Source organism: Anabas testudineus, chromosome 17 (assembly GCF_900324465.2).
Source record: "Anabas testudineus chromosome 17, fAnaTes1.2, whole genome shotgun sequence".
NCBI lineage: Eukaryota > Metazoa > Chordata > Actinopteri > Anabantiformes > Anabantidae > Anabas > Anabas testudineus.
This window is the reverse complement of record NC_046626.1, coordinates 15691229-15708984: the sequence shown is the minus strand read 5'-3', so window position 1 is coordinate 15708984 and position 17756 is coordinate 15691229. Positions and strand designations below refer to the sequence as shown.

Sequence of the window (17756 nt, the reverse complement as noted above, 5' to 3'; positions counted from 1 at the left end):
GTAAAAGACGAGGCTTTTCTTCAGAACTACTGAGATTGTAATGATGATGCTGGAGCTCGAAAAGGGGTTGAAAACAAACAAACAAACAAAAAAAAAAAACAGGATGAGGAAACTGCACATCTTCTCTTACTGGTCAGTTAGCACGATGGCTCTAACATCTGGATTATACCTTAAAGGACAAAGAAATGATGCCATAAATAAAACTATGTGAGTTGAAATTATACTAAATCAACTTCATGACATGAGAAACCAAGAAAAAAAACTCTTGACAACTTCCTCAGGCGAACATGTCCAGTGGCAGTTTTCATTTAAACATAAATAACATTTGTGTGGGAGGAATCAGATCCACCATAAGGCTTGTTTTTTTTGTTTTTTTTTACATTTTCCCCATTGTCATAGCCGTTAGCTTTTCAACGCTGTGTCTATCCCGGTTCTGGTCTATCGGTACTGTTTAGTGGAAGATCTCAACAACAGGAGATGGAGCCTCTCCACAGCCTCAGTGGACTCAGAGAGACTGGACTATCAGGTCCTGGAATCACAGGAGAAAGTGAGGGAAGGACGAAGAGAGAGAAGTAGAGTGATGGGATTATTAGAAGTTTATGTTTCAGAAGTCTGGGGTTTAGTTTCACTCCCACTATCTTCGTTCCTCTCTTTTGCGTCTTCCTCCTCTTCCTCTTCGTCGTCTTCCTCCTCCTCCTCCTCTGTGTGCTGCTCCAGCTCTTCTCTGGTGATCATCTCAAAGTCGTTTCCGTTGCTGTGCTGCGAACCTTCGTCCTCCCGTCGATCGCTGTCTGTGTCTGAGTGTCGGTCCGCCGATGTTCCCTCCCCCTCTGCTTCTTTACTGAACTCTGGCCCCGCATCTTTGCTCTCCTCCTCATCCTCCTCCTCATCATCATCGCCATCCTTTTTCTCACTGTCTGACTTCTCATCGCTGTCTGACTTCTGGGCCTTGGTGGAGGAGGCGCCGTCCTTCTCGTCCGTCTTGTCTGAGCCCTTTTTGTTGTTACCTCGTGGCCCTTTGTACTCATGAGTGTAGAGCGGCCTGAACGAGTCGATGAACCCAACGTCTGCCGTCAAGTTAGGGAGGAACCAGAAGTGATGTCGCCCACCGGTCACCAGCCAGATGATCAGGAAGAGGATACAGCGGGCTGAGGAGGAAAGGATTTGAATATATTTATCTGTAGTGGCATAAAACCTCTGCTTGAGGCAACTAAAAGTTGTATGTGCACTGTTATTACTTTGGTCCACGTCTCTACAGTAATTTTAAGTAGGGAGTGTTTACATTGTTTTACCCTGTACATACACAAAACTTGTTTATGATGGGAGCTTAGAGCTTGTTGCAGGCCTTAATCAAAAGGTGCATCAATGGCACTAAATCATTGGTTGTTTTATTGTTACATCATCAACGAATACATGTACTTACCAACAGCAAGCAACAATATACTGGCCACGAAGCAGCCTGCTGCAACACTTAGATAGTAAACTCCAACACGCATTTCTGCAGGCCACAGTGGGAACAGCGTGGCTGCGATCACTGCGATGACTGAAACACAACATACACAGAAGAAAAGAATGGTGTGAGTACAAAATTTGTAAAATCAGGCTGGTGTCTGTCACAAATGCTGCTCTCTTCACATCATATTTAGTAGCAACCCACCAAGGATCAGGCCCATGGCAAACGTCTTGAAGTGGACAGGATCGTAAATCCACACATAAACCTAAAGCGGAGACACGTATTTTTATAGTTTGAGGATTAAACAGATTCGTCCTGCATGTTTTTATTCTTCAAACACACTTACCTCATTTCCATCCAGGAACAGCTGATCCTCATGAGGCTCCAGTTTAAACTTCTTCTTCACCTCCTTCTTCTTTTTGGGGGTTCCTGGACTGTCATCCTGTTCATTCGAATACAAGTGTTTTAGAAATAAAATCTATATTTTACTGAAACCAAAATGTTATACAGTGAAAGCGAGTCCTGTTTAACACGCAGTGATAATTTCTCCTCCCTCACTGATTCAGACCAGACACACTTTTCATGACGTGAGAGCGTAAAGAGCTGTCTCTACCTGCACTTTAGTCTGTGCAGCAAAGTCAATATCCACCCGTTCGCTGTTAAGGTTAGGAGGACGATCAGATCAGTAGTGTCGAGGCAACTCTGACCGGTCATAAAGCAAACATACAAATTGGTCTGGGGAAAGTCTGAGGCACTGATAACTCTGCTTCAGGTGGATACCATCATCGAGGCATACAATAAAACACCAACTGGTGTAATATTATTGCCTAAATTTGTACTCCTCGCTTTTATTATTGTGCAGCATGAGTCACTGCAACTCTGTTGTTTTTAGAAGAGAGACCAAACACCAGAGTCTCCCACAGTGATACCACTATGTTGTTAGGACATGCATAATCTGTTTTCAAACAGCCTGGAATCACAGGATCACATACACTTTTCTCTTTCTTAGCTTCCGTTGCCTCAGACTCTTTCTTCTTCTCTTTCTCCTTTTTCCCTTTTTTCTCCTCCTCTTTGCTGCTGTCGCTCTTGACCTTCTCTTTCTCCTTCTCTTTCTCCTTCTCCTTCTCTTTCTCTTTTTTGGCGTCTTTCTCAGGTTTTTTCTTCATCACTTTGAGAGCCCGGTGGAAGAACTGCTTCTTTAAAAGCCTACAGAGGAAGAAAGAGAACATCAGAGATCATAACCGTTCTGATGAAACTCCATCATCGTGCACAGACGCAGAGGTCACATTAACGATTTCTTCACAAAATGCAAAAAAACAAAATGACACCTTGAAAGCAGTAACAATGTGTTGACTGATTAACTTTTAAATAAAAAGAAAATCAATCTATATCTTTTTATTTGATCTTTTATTATGCTTATTATAGCTGAACTTCCAAAAATGTTCATATTTGCTGGTTTTCTTCCTCTTCTAAAATTAACATGCAGAAATTTGAAGGCATCATCCTGGGTTTTGCGAAACTGTGATTCAACTGTGACTTTTATTTATTTTATTTGCAACTGGTTATTATAAAAAAAAGAAATAAATAAAATAATCAATCATGAAAATGATAATGAAATTACAAGTGTATGCGTCTCATGCTCAGATATCCTCTTTTCAGACCTAAATTCTATATAAGAGAAACAATTATTCTTCTTTAATGTCAGAAATGCAGCTGCTAACCTGTTGCAGTAATCCACCACAGACTCCCTGGTGGTAAAAAGCGCCTCCTCTCCCTTCTTAGCCTTGGCCCACTTAGAGTCCAGCAGACAGTCCACTGCCTTGGAGGCTAAATTTAAGAACACAAAGACAGTTAATAAAAAAAAAAAAAAAAAAAAACAGTAGTACTACTGGGCCTGAAATTGCCTTCCAGTGACAATCCTAGAAACACCATATGGTTTGCAGTATCTAAAAAAATAATATTAGTGAAGTGTCTTTGCTTATGTTGAATCAAAAACACAGTCAGTTAATGTAAAGCACTGTGCAAAGAGTCTCATCCAGACGTCTGACAGGTCCCAGAAAGAACAGGGAGTCCTGGAACAGATGGTCTGTTCTTGATGGAGACCTGATCTCAATATCATGGAGCCAGAAAATATGAAGAGACAGAAAAGACTGAGACAATTTTTTCCTGAATAAACTGTAAAAGTGCACAGAGGAGAACTACCACAGCACATTTTAACTGTATTGCACTAATGTCACAAACTATCCATCACATTAATTTTAAAGCATTTCATTTTTTAGGGCTTTGACTAAGTAAAAACTGAGTTCAAGACAGAACACAAAGCAGGAGGTTTAAAAAAGGTTAAAATTAATAAAAAAATGTAAGTAAATGTATTCATTTTTTGGCCAATTAGAAGCAGTGGTGATGCTAATCAAGGGCACAAAGGCAGAAATGTGTAAAACCGAGAGAAGCTGAAGATTCAGGTGATAATGCTCTCAGAGTTCATCACTATGAGTGACCCCTTTCACTTTATCATTCAATTCCCTATCATAAAAATATCAATTATTGCTGTTTTAAGAATGTTTACACCTCTATATACTGGATAACAAATGAAAGCAGAATAGTCTATCTACTGGCTGTCAAAATGTAAGCTAAGAAAGCACACATATGCTGTATCATGACAAGAATAACTGACCCTTTAGCATATTCCAAAACTGACAAATTGTTTTGTGCAACAGAAAAATAGAGTGCAATAAATACTGTGTAAAAAGAAGTAGATCTGCAAATAAGCCTACGGTGGGAACATTAAAGTAAAGTAAAAAAACAAAAAGATTCTACTGCAACATGGCACAGAAGCAACCAAATCTGTGAGTTGGAAAACAAACAGGGCAGGTTCTGACTGATCTCCTAATTCACACTCATCCCGGCACTGAGGTTGTGTGTCACCATCTGTGCCCGTTTCCCCACAGCTCACAACAAAACACACACTAACCAATGAAGTAGTCGACTCGGTGGCCCATCATGTTCGTCGACTTGGTGGGGCAGTTGAATCTGAGGTACTTGGCCACTGCCTTCTCCTCCTTGGTGGGCTCACTCACCTCCTGCGGGGCCACACAAACACACACAGATGAACACATGCAGAAACCGTCACAGTCACAAGCATCTGGCAAAATAGTTCTGGCACTGAGCTTCCAACACACAACCAAGAACAAATATTACACCTACATCTAGGTTTGCAAAGAGGTGAAACAATGAGTGGATTAAACAAAGTGGAACATTATAAAAGCTGAAAGAAGTTCAATCACTATTTGCAACAACAAATTAAAGGCAGATGTGTAGATAATAAAAATAGGAATTATTATTTTAAAAAAATTGTACCCCATCATGTTCAGTAAACTGCTTCCTGACTCGGGGAATCAAGGAATAGGTTACAGCTTTCTCATTTATCCAACCAACCAAGTGCAACGCACAAATAAAAACGAGTCACAGTGAGTCAGAGTTTAACGTCCTTCAACAACACAATTTGCATAATAGCTTCAAGTGCAGCATCTGGCTTTATTACACAACACTGCAACGCGTCACATCTTTATGATTATATCTGAACTGTAAAAAATTGAGGAACAAATGATTAGAGTTTAACGTAACAAAAAAATGCTGACATCCTGGTTTGGAGAGAACTGCACTTTTTGTTGACTTCACACACATTTTAAAAAGTTGTTCTAAAATATCCTGGGTCTCATTTATGTTGTAGTTTTTTGTCCTTCTTGTAATATTCCTGTCTCATCCTCCTTTCTCACAACATCTGCATGTTCTGCTATTCTGCCACCATCGTTACACCACATGCTAACAAATGGGGAATGAGAGCATCAGTGTAGCAACATCCAGGGCTGCTTTATTCAGGCCGAGGCCATCAAAAAAACCTGTGTTTAAGGGAACAGGTATCAGTTACACTGAGACCCTACAAAAACATCCCCCACTGCTGTCTATTAACTGTCTATCTACCTTATAACCGTGCTTCTGCAGATGTATGTGAAGACTGATCCTGGTTGCTCAATGGCAAATGCCATATAATAATCAAGACAAACTGTGTCAAAAAAAAAAGACATCACTGTTTTGTAAGGGATGATCTTGTGAAGCCTCCTTTCTTGTGGTTCACTCTTAAAGGACACAATCATATGCAGTATGTGTTATGCAACACAGCTCAAACAAGCAGAGACCTAAACTTAGGCGGTTTAATGGAAACACCAATTTCAAAATAAGTCAGTCTAATACAACAATATCCTACTTGAAGGTTATAAAGTTTAAACTCTTATAGTGACTTCATGGTCATTTTGGAGGCTGTCATTTGTGGTGCTGTAAAATTGCACTCCATTATACTGAGAGGTATTTTTAATATTGTTGACTTAATGTGAGTGGACATACTAAAATGATTAGTCTGGATTTTTCAATCCTGTTAAATTGGAGCACTACCTATCCACCAGGTAGCTGTAAACTAAGATTACAGCACATCTGCCTGGCCTGCCTGTCTTGGCTTCAAACCTATTTCAATTCGTTAATGATGTACAGTAAAGCACCGTAATTGCATCTGAAAGATAAATAAGAATTATCTTGTAGCAGTTAACTGTTGCGTAATGTAGGACAAGCCTGTTTTAATAATGATACACTCTAAAAGGAGATAACAGGACATGCTGTAACGTAGCAGGAGACTTTATATTATAATGCTGACTTGACCCACATTCTTACATGCGTTTCAGTTACATATTCAGTCATATGTAACTGAAACGCATGTAGTTAAAATCATGTATTTGCTTTGCTTTGTAGAATACCATAAAGTCCACCATGACATGGAGTAGCAGAACAAGTGCTGTAGTGTGACTTGTGATCTTTTAGCCAGATGTGCTGGAACAATTAGTTAACTGAAAGAAAAATAATCAGCAACTATTATTATAATCTGTTGATTGTTAAAATTTATTTTTAAAGAAAAATCTTGAAAAGGTGCGACACAATTCAGGTATCGGTTACTCAAAAGGCAGTAATTTGTAACAGTATACTGAATATCAGTCACAGTCATCTAGAACGCACCTGGAAGAGCAGGTCAACTACAACCTGGTATTAGCAGCCAGATCATTTAAAAGAGTTTTTCAGGTAGAAGCAGGGAGATATTTTACTAAAAGAAAACAGTGGGAGATTTATTATCATTCATATACACAAAATGACAATTACAGATTACAGTTAAATTCCCCTTTATAGGACTGGAAGCTAAACTTCAGCCTTCTTTAATGGTTGATTCCAGTAATGAGACTTATAGAAGAGTTTATACCACCAGTGTCTGACTATGATCATACTAATTAAATAATGTTTGGGATCCAAAAACCAAACTACAAAGACTTGATTGTTACATGTATTCAAGTGTTGTTAGGTCAAGTTGAATGAACCCTCTCTCTGCAAACTGTTGCTTTAATTCAAATGAGTGCTGTAGTTTTTGCAGCCTTGATTCTTTCTGCACAGTGAAGTTACATTTTGATGCCCTGTCTTGACCCAGTGATCCAAGAATCCCACTGATTTCTCCACGTTATGTAAACACGTTTGGTTAGAGCTGACGCAGCTTAGCCTGCAAACGTTTCCAGCCAGTTCATCAGAATAAAAATGGCTGACGGGGAGGACCGCTTAGTAGTACATTAACGCTGTTGTAATTACTGTATCCGAATGTAAATGCTGCTCGTACTGGAGATGATGAGTAGTCAGAACAAATTTTCCAAACAGAAAAAAATGGCATTTGTTTTCGCTAGCCAGCTAATGCTAGCTACCGTTAGCCTTCATCTGGCTTCATCTTCCGCCTGTTAACGGCTCCCACGAGGGGGACGCCTGTTAACAAAAACCCGCAACAGCTCGTAGAGCTGCGCACGATTTTCGTTTTCTGTCCTTCAACGTGCGGGGGCAGTAATTTAGCTGAATGGAGTGATGTTACCTGGACCCGTTTCTTGTGCCTCCTGCGCTCCGCCATGATCCTCCAACTCAGTTCCTCCGCCGTGCGCGAGGCTGCTCACACGCACGGGACGTGGAAATATCGCGAGATTCAACGAGTCAACGCAACTTCAGCGGGGGATGAGTTTCATTCATAAGTTTCACAACAAAACAATCGGACTTCAGAGGCTTTTAATCCGTATTTCTGGAGCTGTACACGTTGATATTGTCCATTAAAATACTAATAATTCCCATCTTTGTTTCCAATCATTTATGATTATATAATAATATAATTTTAATTTGTTAATTTACTTTTATTTTGAAATGCCATTATTGTGATGAGGCTGTTAATTAACTGTCTTTTAATGCAGGGTGAACTTTCAATTGATTCAAATGTAGGTGTCCCTTCAGCCAACATAAGTCATTGGAGTTCTCGGGGAAAATAAAAATGTGAGAATATACATTATTACCAGCAAAGATAGTTAAATGTTACACATAGGTATGTTATAACATAATATATATATATATAATATATATAGTTTAATTAGTTATTGTTTTGCTTTGCTCGATCTGACCTGTTTTTCATGGTTTTTCTCTGTTCTGTTCTCAGTTTTTTTATGTGTATAATCACCTAATTGTCAGTAAAACTAATGATCTCATGACACTTATCTTTAAGACAAAACATTTGTTTAGTCTTTATCAATAAATGGATTTTGCTTGTCAGGAACTGTAGATATAGATAACTTCTTGTTTCTTGTGTTTAGTTAGGACATTATAGCTTTTTAAAGATTTCATTCTTGCCATTAGTCATGACTTGTTTTATCTTCAACATTAAATAATAGTAAGAACAGGTTGAAGTAGAAAAACATGTGTAGAAAAACATTTTATTAACAATCCATTCAACAAACAAACTGCTGAAATGTTTCGAACATCCACATTCAAATCACAATACTCAAACATTTTATTATTTCATTATAAAACTCGTGATTTTTATGTTTCTTTTCCTGGCATACTGGAGAAATGAAAGCTTCTTAAAAGAATAATTCGGAGTTTAGAGCTACAATCTGAGTTTTAGAGACTAAGGCTTGTAATGAAAAAGAGGACATTTTAAGGGTCACCTCTTTGATTTTTTAGTGTCTCAAATTCCACTCCACTGTTTTTAAAAATATATGTACATATATAAACAAAAACATTTAGCACACAGCAGGGTCTAGTGCAGACCTAATAATAAATAAAAAATAACATCTTCAGTACAGCTACTGTGGCAGCAGCAGTTCATCCCATCCCTGGTTTGGTTTGCATCTGTCCACAAATCAGACTGTTTCACTGCTGGCAGATGGAGGTGAATTGTTTTCTGTCTCGTGAAGATGCTCTGAGGATTTTAGGACATCAGGGTCTCTTGGACTCGCCACCATCTCCTCACTGTTGCAGTTAACAGGGGAGCCGATCTCTGACGAGCGATCCCCGGGCTTCTCAGGTGCGGCCTGCAGGGTGCTGGTGGAGAGTGGCAGGTTCATCATGTACAGCATGCTGCCTAGGCGCCTGGACACCTGTAGAGAAATAAAGGCAATTGACAGATGTCAGTTTAATTGCTTTGTTGCCTGTGTGCCTTAGTTGTAGTTGTAGTTATTAGAGTTATTATTGCAACCCGTAACTTTCCTCAGTAGGCGTTTTTAATAGAAGACACACTGAAGTTAAAGTTTCTGGGACCTGGTACTGTGCATGTTGGCAAGTCACAACTTCCTTAGACAATTGAGACATAATTTTGAAGGATTTTTGCGTCTGCATAAGGTTTAAGCCAAGTCAGAGTCTGTGTTTCTTCACCTGTGAGCGGATCTTTAGAGCAGGGCCGAGCTTGAGCCCCAGTGTGTCCAGCAGGTGCTCCTCCGAGAGGAGCGGCAGTGTCTCCCCGTCAATCATGTGGTCTTTGAATGTCTGCAGAGTGGAAAATCTCACTTTAGCACAATCACAACAGACAATTACCGAATCGATGGTTCAGTTGAAGAGGTACAGGTACCAACCTGAGCATATTCTGAACATGTGGGTATACTGTTGATAAAGTTGTAAACATCATTCACTGTCCATTTTCTTATGTCTTCGGACACTTCATCACCATTAAGAAAGAGATTTGGTGGACCTGACAAACAAAGAACAAGTTAAATCACTAATTAAGTAACCTTTTCACACTTTAAGTTTATTTTTTAAATGATTTCTCAAACTCACCAGGTGGAAGGAAACCATTTCCAGACACTGGGAACATGTAAGGCATCCCTGTGAGACCTCCACTGGAGGGAGGATATGCAAATTTCTCCTGGAAAGCTGAACATTGACTGGAGATGTCTTTGTCGTTTGTGCCATTGCTGGCCACATCTGAGCAACCGTCTTGACTGTTCACACAGGTTTTACGCAGGCCTGCCTCGCCCTCTTTGTAGTTCTTCTTGCTTCCTGTTGATAGTTCAGAGTCTATTTTTGCTTGATGGTGTGTTTTACTTCTAGCACACTCCTCTCCCATGTCCCCCTTTGCCTCCACCTCTTTCTCCTCCCCTGACATGGCTCCTGGGCTCTGCTCTACACTTTTATCTTCAACTGGACTCTTCAGGTTGCCCACATGTGGCTCTCTGCACTCTTGTGGGCAGTCGGTCTTCTGCCAGCCCTGCGGCCTCTCTCTCTGTGCAGCATGCTGATAGGCGGGTACGGGCTGGCTGACATGAGGATGCTGTTGGAGTGAAGTTCATCCAGGGTGGGGCGGTGGACGTAGACATCGTGGCCGTCTGGCATGCGCTGGCGGCCTCTAAAGGCCATGGGGTTGGAAGGGTACGACATGGGATTCTCAATTGCCATTAGTCCCTTCTGGTGGGCGTTTTCCAGCTCCTTCTGATGCAGGATGGCATTCATCTCCATTCTAAGAATAATCACACGAAAATATTATAAGCATTTGTGCAACAGGGATGATGTCAAAGCTATCAGATGAAACTTCTCAGATTTATCCAGTAAAATGTGATGCAAACTGATGTGTAGGTGCAATATCTTTGTGAGATGCTGATGCTGTTCTGCACACACTACCTGGCTATATTTTGCTTGTGAATTAGCTCCTGTCGCCGGGCAACAGTTTCCATGGGCTCTGAGGGCAAGAAGCCGTATCCAGCTGAGAAAAAGAGAAAGAAAAAGATGGGTTGTTGAATGTTCTTCGTATAGATGAGCCTGTGTTGTCTGAATGTACACTTGTAGCACTCACCTGCTCCAGGGAAAGCTCTGCCTGGAAGGACATTGGCATGTGGGGGCATGGGTGGACCCAAGTGAGGCCCCATGTGGATCTGTCTGGCCTCAGAAGCTACCATCTCATTGGGGGGAACTAACTCCCTGATGAGGGAAAAGCATAAAAATGCATCATCTTTATATGATATAGAGAGTTAAACAAGTTAAACAAGCGAGTTCAGATACAGACCTCTCCATGAAGCGAGGTTCAAACTGCGGTGGGACCCCCTGTAACCTCTGTTGCCCCTGGGCAAGGATCTGTGGAGCCATGGCCATCTGGTTCCTCATTATCATCTCCTGTCGTTGCCTCAACTCTGCAAGAGAAGAGAGATCTCCACAGGTCACTGGGAGGCCAGTTCAGCCACCATATCTCAGACATGCACTGACTGTGAAAGCTGTGGACTGCAGGTGTTGCTGAGCAGGTGAATCAACACAAGGTCACAATGTTGGTTTTTCGCCTCGTGGGCTTCAGATTTTGACTAGAGCATTTAGATGGTGACTAAAAATTTGTAAATAAAAAAAAATCTAAATCTAACTAGATGCATGTTATATAGTTGGACTCCTGTTTCATTTCTTGTTACGTTGCTCTGTCTCCTCTGTTCTCTCACCTCCAGCTGACATGCCGTTGACCAGGCGGTACCAGTGCTTCTCATCCAAAGCCCCTTGCTCTCCCAGCGCTGTCATCTTTCTCAGCTGCTCCCGCGGGGTCATGACACGCCCGACCTTTAACCTTCACGTGAATACTGTTGAAGTTAGTAGTAGTAAAAAGACAATCAACGTAAGAGCTGTGTCCCCATAAACTGGAAAATATATAGTTTAATGAATTCAAAGTATAACCTATTAGTAGTTAGTATTATTATGGAATAACCTGTTCAATCACAATTTGATGTTTATTGACACATGAATGCATCAATAATTATAATCCACTGTTTTGAAAAGGACCACTCTGTGTAATAGTTACTTTTATTTTTTGGCACTTTTAGTATATTTATGGAACTACACACAGATAACTTGGGCAGCTAGATTTTATTTTCCTGTTTTTGTTGATCATAGTTTACATTTCAATAGATGCTGATATGTCCAGATCCCCAAAACCCAAGCTGTTGTGTCTTTTGTGTAATTTCCTCATTAAACCACTAGAGGGCAGCAGTTATCTGTCTCACCTGAGACACCTACCATCACTGCACATTACTACCTTTCTAATAACTAACATAACTGAAGATTTATGTAATTCCACTAAGGTAGAGTGGAGACTAACATCACCTATGGTAAAAATGCAAACATAAAAATAGACTTTACAGGTTCTAAAAACCTTTAAGAACCTGTAAAGTCAGTTCATATAGACACAGGCAGTGTTTTCTATTCATTAAGTAAGTAATCAACCTCAGATCAGCTCAATATCCACAGAACTCAGCATAATCTGCCATTATAGGATCCTTGCATCTACACAGACAGTGGCCAAACTCATTGTCTAACATTTGACCCTTACTCTCACCTCTTACCTTAGCCCCAGCATTAAGTATTAATCTTAAACCAACCTTAACCCCCCATCTTAATGTAAACCTAATCCTAAACTTAAATTTAACCTGTAAATCCAAATCCTAACTCAAGCCCTTGAAAATGCATAGACCAGCAAAAACAGCCCCTCTCATCTTCTTATTAGGGCCTTATTAGGTCCCCATAAGTATAGAAAGGCACACGTACGCACTCACCCTGAATGGGCACATTGTTCTTGGCTGAGCCAGCAGCTTGTGTACATAAGCACAATCGACTTAGACACCTCCAATTAGCCTTCTACACTGCAGAAATCTCATTGCAGAATATGACACTGTAAACGACAGCGCGATAATCCAGTTCTGCTAATCCAAGGCCAGTGTGCAATATGTCTCTGGAGAGATTAGTATGAATCTGAGCTGCACAAAACTCCACGAACCACCTCTGATCTCACAGCAAATGCATTTCACTGTATGTGTGTGTGGCATGTGCACACAAACTCGTCTCACATTATTTTAACACATTATTTCCCCCCTAGACAAATGCTGTCATAAGATTTGCCCTGAGGTCTTGTGCACAGTCCCTCAAGTTCCCTCTGAAGTCCATCTAATCTGATGGCTGTAATCCTCCTGTTAGTCCTGAAGCAGTCTGTTAGCTACATCTGCTGACCTCCCTGCAGCCCGCCCTGCTGGCCCATCCCACCCGCTTCCCCACCTTCCCAGGCCCCTGCTACCCCCAGGATCCTATTAGCTAAGTCCTGGCTATACAGCACTTTAAAGGGATGTGTTGGAGGTAATCCGCACGTTTAGAGTTTTACCCTCAGCAAACCTTGCCTGTAAGCATCATGGACAATACACCCCAAGTGCTAAGCCTATTAGCCTCCTTTAGCTTCCAGGATGTCCTAAAAACACCTTGGGGATAAATCTGGGAATGCAATCGGTTTATGTGGAGCTATGTGGTGCGAACACATGCAGCCTGGCTGCAGCTCCTACTTGGCAAATTTCACAAAGCAGCCATCAGCACAATGAGGAGAAATGCATTCGAAGACTTATGTCTCAGTAATTCCAAAGCTTCAAACCTCTTTTACATACTCTATACGAGACACTGATACAACAATGAATCATTTCTTTTAGTCCAGCAGTCATAGTGGATAAACAATTAATACATAAACCAAAAACAGAGCTCAGCCTGAGAAGGTCTGAAAAAGTAAAAAACACTTGTATTTGTACTAATTGCATTTGTTTTTGTTTACTTTCCCAGGGACGGCAGATGGAAATTAGCTTGAGGCTAAAGTTTCTACAATACATCTTTTCTTTTTGAATGCGATTAATCTAAAAGTGGTAACTGTAGCTGTCAGATAAATGTACACTAGCATTAAATTCTAATACTCAATAAAGTATGAATAGTTTGAAATCCTGCGCAGTACTTGAGAAAATGTACTTAGTAATTTTGTACCGCATGGTGTAAGAAACTAGAATAAGGGTTAAAACTCTTTCATTGTGCTGTAGCTTTGTAGAATTTGTTGTTTTTCTCTGGGAACACCTTTGGTACAGCTGTGAGTGCTAAATGCTAAGTGTTAAACGACTTCAATGGTTTTTTTTAAAGATTGTAGAGTAATAATTTTTCCGGAAATCGAAGCTCAGTGACACCAGTGATAATACATGAGCGGCACAAACTGGCTCAGACTGTGTGAACTTGAGCCATTTACAGGAATCCTTTATAAGGCCTGTTCGATCACAGCTAACACTTTGATTGGGCTTTAAGTCTCTCAAGTGAAGTTGCAGCCAGACACTTGAAGCATCCTGCTGTAACGCATTGTTCAAACCTGACTTTACTGTTTCGACAGTCACAGAATCTCACATGCGGACATCTAGAGGCTTCAGTGTTTTGTGGGTGAAACTGTCATCAAAGGTGAGCGCGACAAACTCATCATATTTCCTTAACAAGCAGAAGCCACACCGCAGCTGCCAAATCCGGGGATTGGACTCCTTGGATTTGCTGTTGCCTGGTTAATCTCATTACAAGAATGAATTAAAGGGAAAAATTGCTGACGACTTAAATGGAGCCCTGAGGAGGTCATATCAGACAGGACAGAAGTATTGTCTACCTCCTCCTAATCCCTTCACACAGCACACACACATAAAGCCTTGCATATTCTGTTAGTTGCATGAAGCAGATTAAATTGTAAGAGACACGTGCACAAGTGGTGAGATGCAGGTAGTATTGATTTACTTTTACACAGGTTCACATGACAAAATGCTTAAAAAGACATTGACAAAGGTCTAAAAATAAATACAAATTAATATGCGCACCAATCAAAGCAGATCATGAAAACAAGAGGCCGGTTAATTATTTTCATTTTAAAAAGTGCTATTTACAGAATCTGGGCTAATTATAAGGTTAATTATACAGATTTCCTCTAATCGCATTGGCCTTTAGATTAATCACTTATTGAGGGATCAGTAGCCTTTTATACAGAGTACTGCTTCCATGAGAAGTTTTCCATTGTGAGCAGTGATTTCTTATATTTGTGCATGAATTCTATGGCTAATAATGCAATTTTACATCACATACTACACTGTAAATGCTGTACTGTACTATACTGCACTCAGCAGCAGCTTTTATGTTTTACAAGAACAACTGCAGAGAAAATGTGACATAGAAAAATAACTAATTGCAAAATTAAGTATGACTCAAATGGAATAAGGAGAGACTTTGATTTTAAAAAGCAAGTTTTAAATGACTTACCTTCAAGTTCACAGCAGTGAGCAGAGCTTTAGCAGGTTTTTGTAGCAACTGAAGTTAAAAAAAAACAAATGAAAAGCCTTTGGAGAGCTCACAGAACCTGTCTCTTTACTGTCCCTCTTTCACTTCCAACTAAACGGCTTCCCACTAACCACCAACTGGTCCGAGTGCAGTCTGCTGCCAACCAGCTGCCTTAACTAAAAAAGACCTTTTAAATACCGATTGATTAAATCTCCATTAGCTGGCCTTATCTCCTGCAGTAAGCCCTCCCTGTCCTGACATCACTATGATCTCCCATCCAACTGCTTGCTGCACCGTGCAACTGATGTGTAATTACTGTAGCAGCACTGGTCCTAAGCATGGAGTGCTAAACCTCTTTCAACGTTTACCTCACTAATCCCTTGTTAGCACTTTAGGCCATAGTTAAGACACCTAAATGCTTAGCTTCCTTTTCTAGTGGCAAAATGGCCAACCCCTCCTTAACTGCTGTGTGGCCACATGCAGAGAAGCTACGTGATGCTGCTGGTAGACGTTATAAACCAGAGAGATCAGTCCTGTTTGTGTTTTTATTCACGTCTAGTTTGGGTGTCAGAAGTATTGCACCCACTAGGGTGCCAAAGTGTTGACCCAAACATGTTTGGTGGTAAATGTTGGCCAGATCATCCTCTCAGACCTCTTAATCTGACAGTTTGTGCTCACTCACCACTTGCATCCTGCACTTCTTTTTTGTTGGATGTTTTCTTTAATGCCCGGTGGTCTGCTGTGTGTTTAGAGAAGTGTTGATTTGACTCTATGTTAATTGAAGAGCACGTACAACGCCTGCAAAAAGTTTTTACCGTCCCTTAAGGGTTTTTACCTTTTTTGAAAAACCTTACAGAAAATACTCTTAAAATACTTAAAAACAGATCTTTATAAAAATAATGTGAATAAATTAACAAACGATTGCAGGATTCAATCACCTCTGTGTCTAATGCTCTGTTCACGTCCCATCAGAGTTACAGTAATTGCAGCATTCACTCAAAATCCAAGCTGTAATTATGACTGGGAATGTTTTTTTGTTCAGAAATCTCTGGACTGTTCAATAATATATTATTTTGAACACGCAAGACATTATTTCATTCTCAAACATCCAACTTAGCAACTCCAAACCACCACTTTATCACATTCTGCTTAAGTTACACTGAGTGGTGTTTTTCTTCTATTTCATTTTGTTAGTATTAACTAATTAAGACAGCTGTAGTAGTAGCACAGGAAGATGAACAGCTGGTCTTGACTTGTCGATATTAAGATAACTTGTATATTTTAAACATTTTTCCTCATCATTATCTTCCCTCCGACATAATTTGAACACAGCACTAGTCTCACAGAGCTGCTGTCGATTTTCTGCTGCATGTTTGGAAGAAGTACAACTGTAATCTGTAAAAGGATGTTGCTTGGTGTCAGTCTTGTCTACTTTATTTCTCTTGTGACCTGTTTCATCTCTTCTTTTTTTCATCTGTCGTTCACTGAATATGTGCTGAGGTGGTTTTAGTTTGAAGCTGCAGTGGTTGTTTCTTAAAATTATTTAAACATATTGACATATTACAGTATGTTTCATTCGTTAGCTACCTCTATGTGATGAAGAGGTGATGTTTATTTAATAGTAAGGAACCTGATATGTGCCAAAACACATCACCGTACATTACATAATTCACCACCACTGTTCTATTTGCACAGGACACATCTGCTCTCCGTGTGTTATAGTATAAATCTGATCTCATCCTGCTGTGCTCATCAGGCATTCTCTGCAGGAGCAGAACCACTGTCTTGCTGCAGCCTAGTTTATAACATAATATATTCTAATAGCAGATTCTTTTGCAGAGAGATGATGTTCTGCACATGCAAAACCAGTGGTCTCAGCATTACCTGCCTCCTGTGATGTGACTTTGCACTTTCTCGGATCAGCCGCTGTCTCTGGACCAACCATCATTTGGCAGGAAGTTGGCAGTTTTGTCAACATGAGCCAGAAAAAGTGGTCAGTGAGTTAATCTGCACTGACACATACTGTTAAAAAACCACCACAGTAACATCACTACATTCAGCTTTTATCACATCAGAGCTTTTCTTTTTGTCAGGAGAATGTGAATATGATAAGTTATCGACAGCAAAGGCAGGATGGAGCACAGCGGAGCAGACAGACGGAGGCCTGGGCTGAGTATAATGATGATCTCAGGTTTAATGCTCATTGTAGTTTCACATTTACCAAACATCTCACAATCACAGACCAGTGGTTGCTTTTAGGTTAAATTCACTTATTTTCATTGTTATTTGTATACCATATGTTTGAATTGAACCTTGACTAATGCACAAAAAATAATTTAGAATAGATGAGTAATTGTGATCCAGAAACAATGTGACATGTCTACTAGTAGCTCTGAGCAGCAGTTTAAACTAAATGTTCAAACTAATAGTATGAGATATCACAGGTGTGGTAATGTGATGACAGGAGAACAATAAGTAGTGGTTGTAAGTGTCTCCAGGTGATGAGCTTGATCATTTTTGCTGAAAAGAATAAAAAATACTTAGGAATTACAAGAACAGAGCATTAGGACATGTAAACCGCTAATTTAGGGAATAATCCTTCAATTAAGGGATTTTCTGCTCGTCTTATTTGTTTGTTAGGCGAAGGGGTCAGTGCAGGTTTAACCTCAAGACCCCGCTATAAATTTACTGGGTCAATGCAGATACAGACACCATCCATCTTCTAATTACACTAACAATCTGGTGCCCGGATCACCTGCATTTTCAGAAGTCTTCCCCACTGAATGTCTGTGGTACTGAAGCTGTAATCCCTCTAAGATAGAAGCATTATGTTTTTTACGTCTGG

At 40.2% G+C, this 17756-nt stretch overlaps 2 protein-coding genes across 2 annotated transcripts; both read right to left on the bottom strand.

Moving 5' to 3' along the window:
- Nucleotides 1-369: 369 nt before the first annotated feature.
- On the bottom strand, nt 370-7485 carry sec62 (SEC62 homolog, preprotein translocation factor). Its single transcript, XM_026373915.2, has 8 exons — nt 7401-7485; nt 4425-4533; nt 3175-3280; nt 2446-2659; nt 1800-1895; nt 1658-1718; nt 1424-1543; nt 370-1148 (listed from the first exon to the last, which is right to left on the bottom strand). The coding sequence occupies exons 1-8, from the start codon at nt 7434-7436 to the stop codon at nt 598-600; spliced, it is 1293 nt and encodes a 430-aa protein (XP_026229700.1). The 5' UTR covers nt 7437-7485; the 3' UTR covers nt 370-597.
- Nucleotides 7486-8709: 1224 nt separating this feature from the next.
- On the bottom strand, nt 8710-11362 carry samd7 (sterile alpha motif domain containing 7). The gene is given in 9 exon segments (XM_026374658.1): nt 8710-8946; nt 9221-9331; nt 9418-9533; nt 9620-10007; nt 10010-10298; nt 10460-10541; nt 10632-10756; nt 10842-10965; nt 11260-11362. Coding segments are annotated over 9 exon segments (1575 nt in total).
- Nucleotides 11363-17756: the final 6394 nt, after the last annotated feature.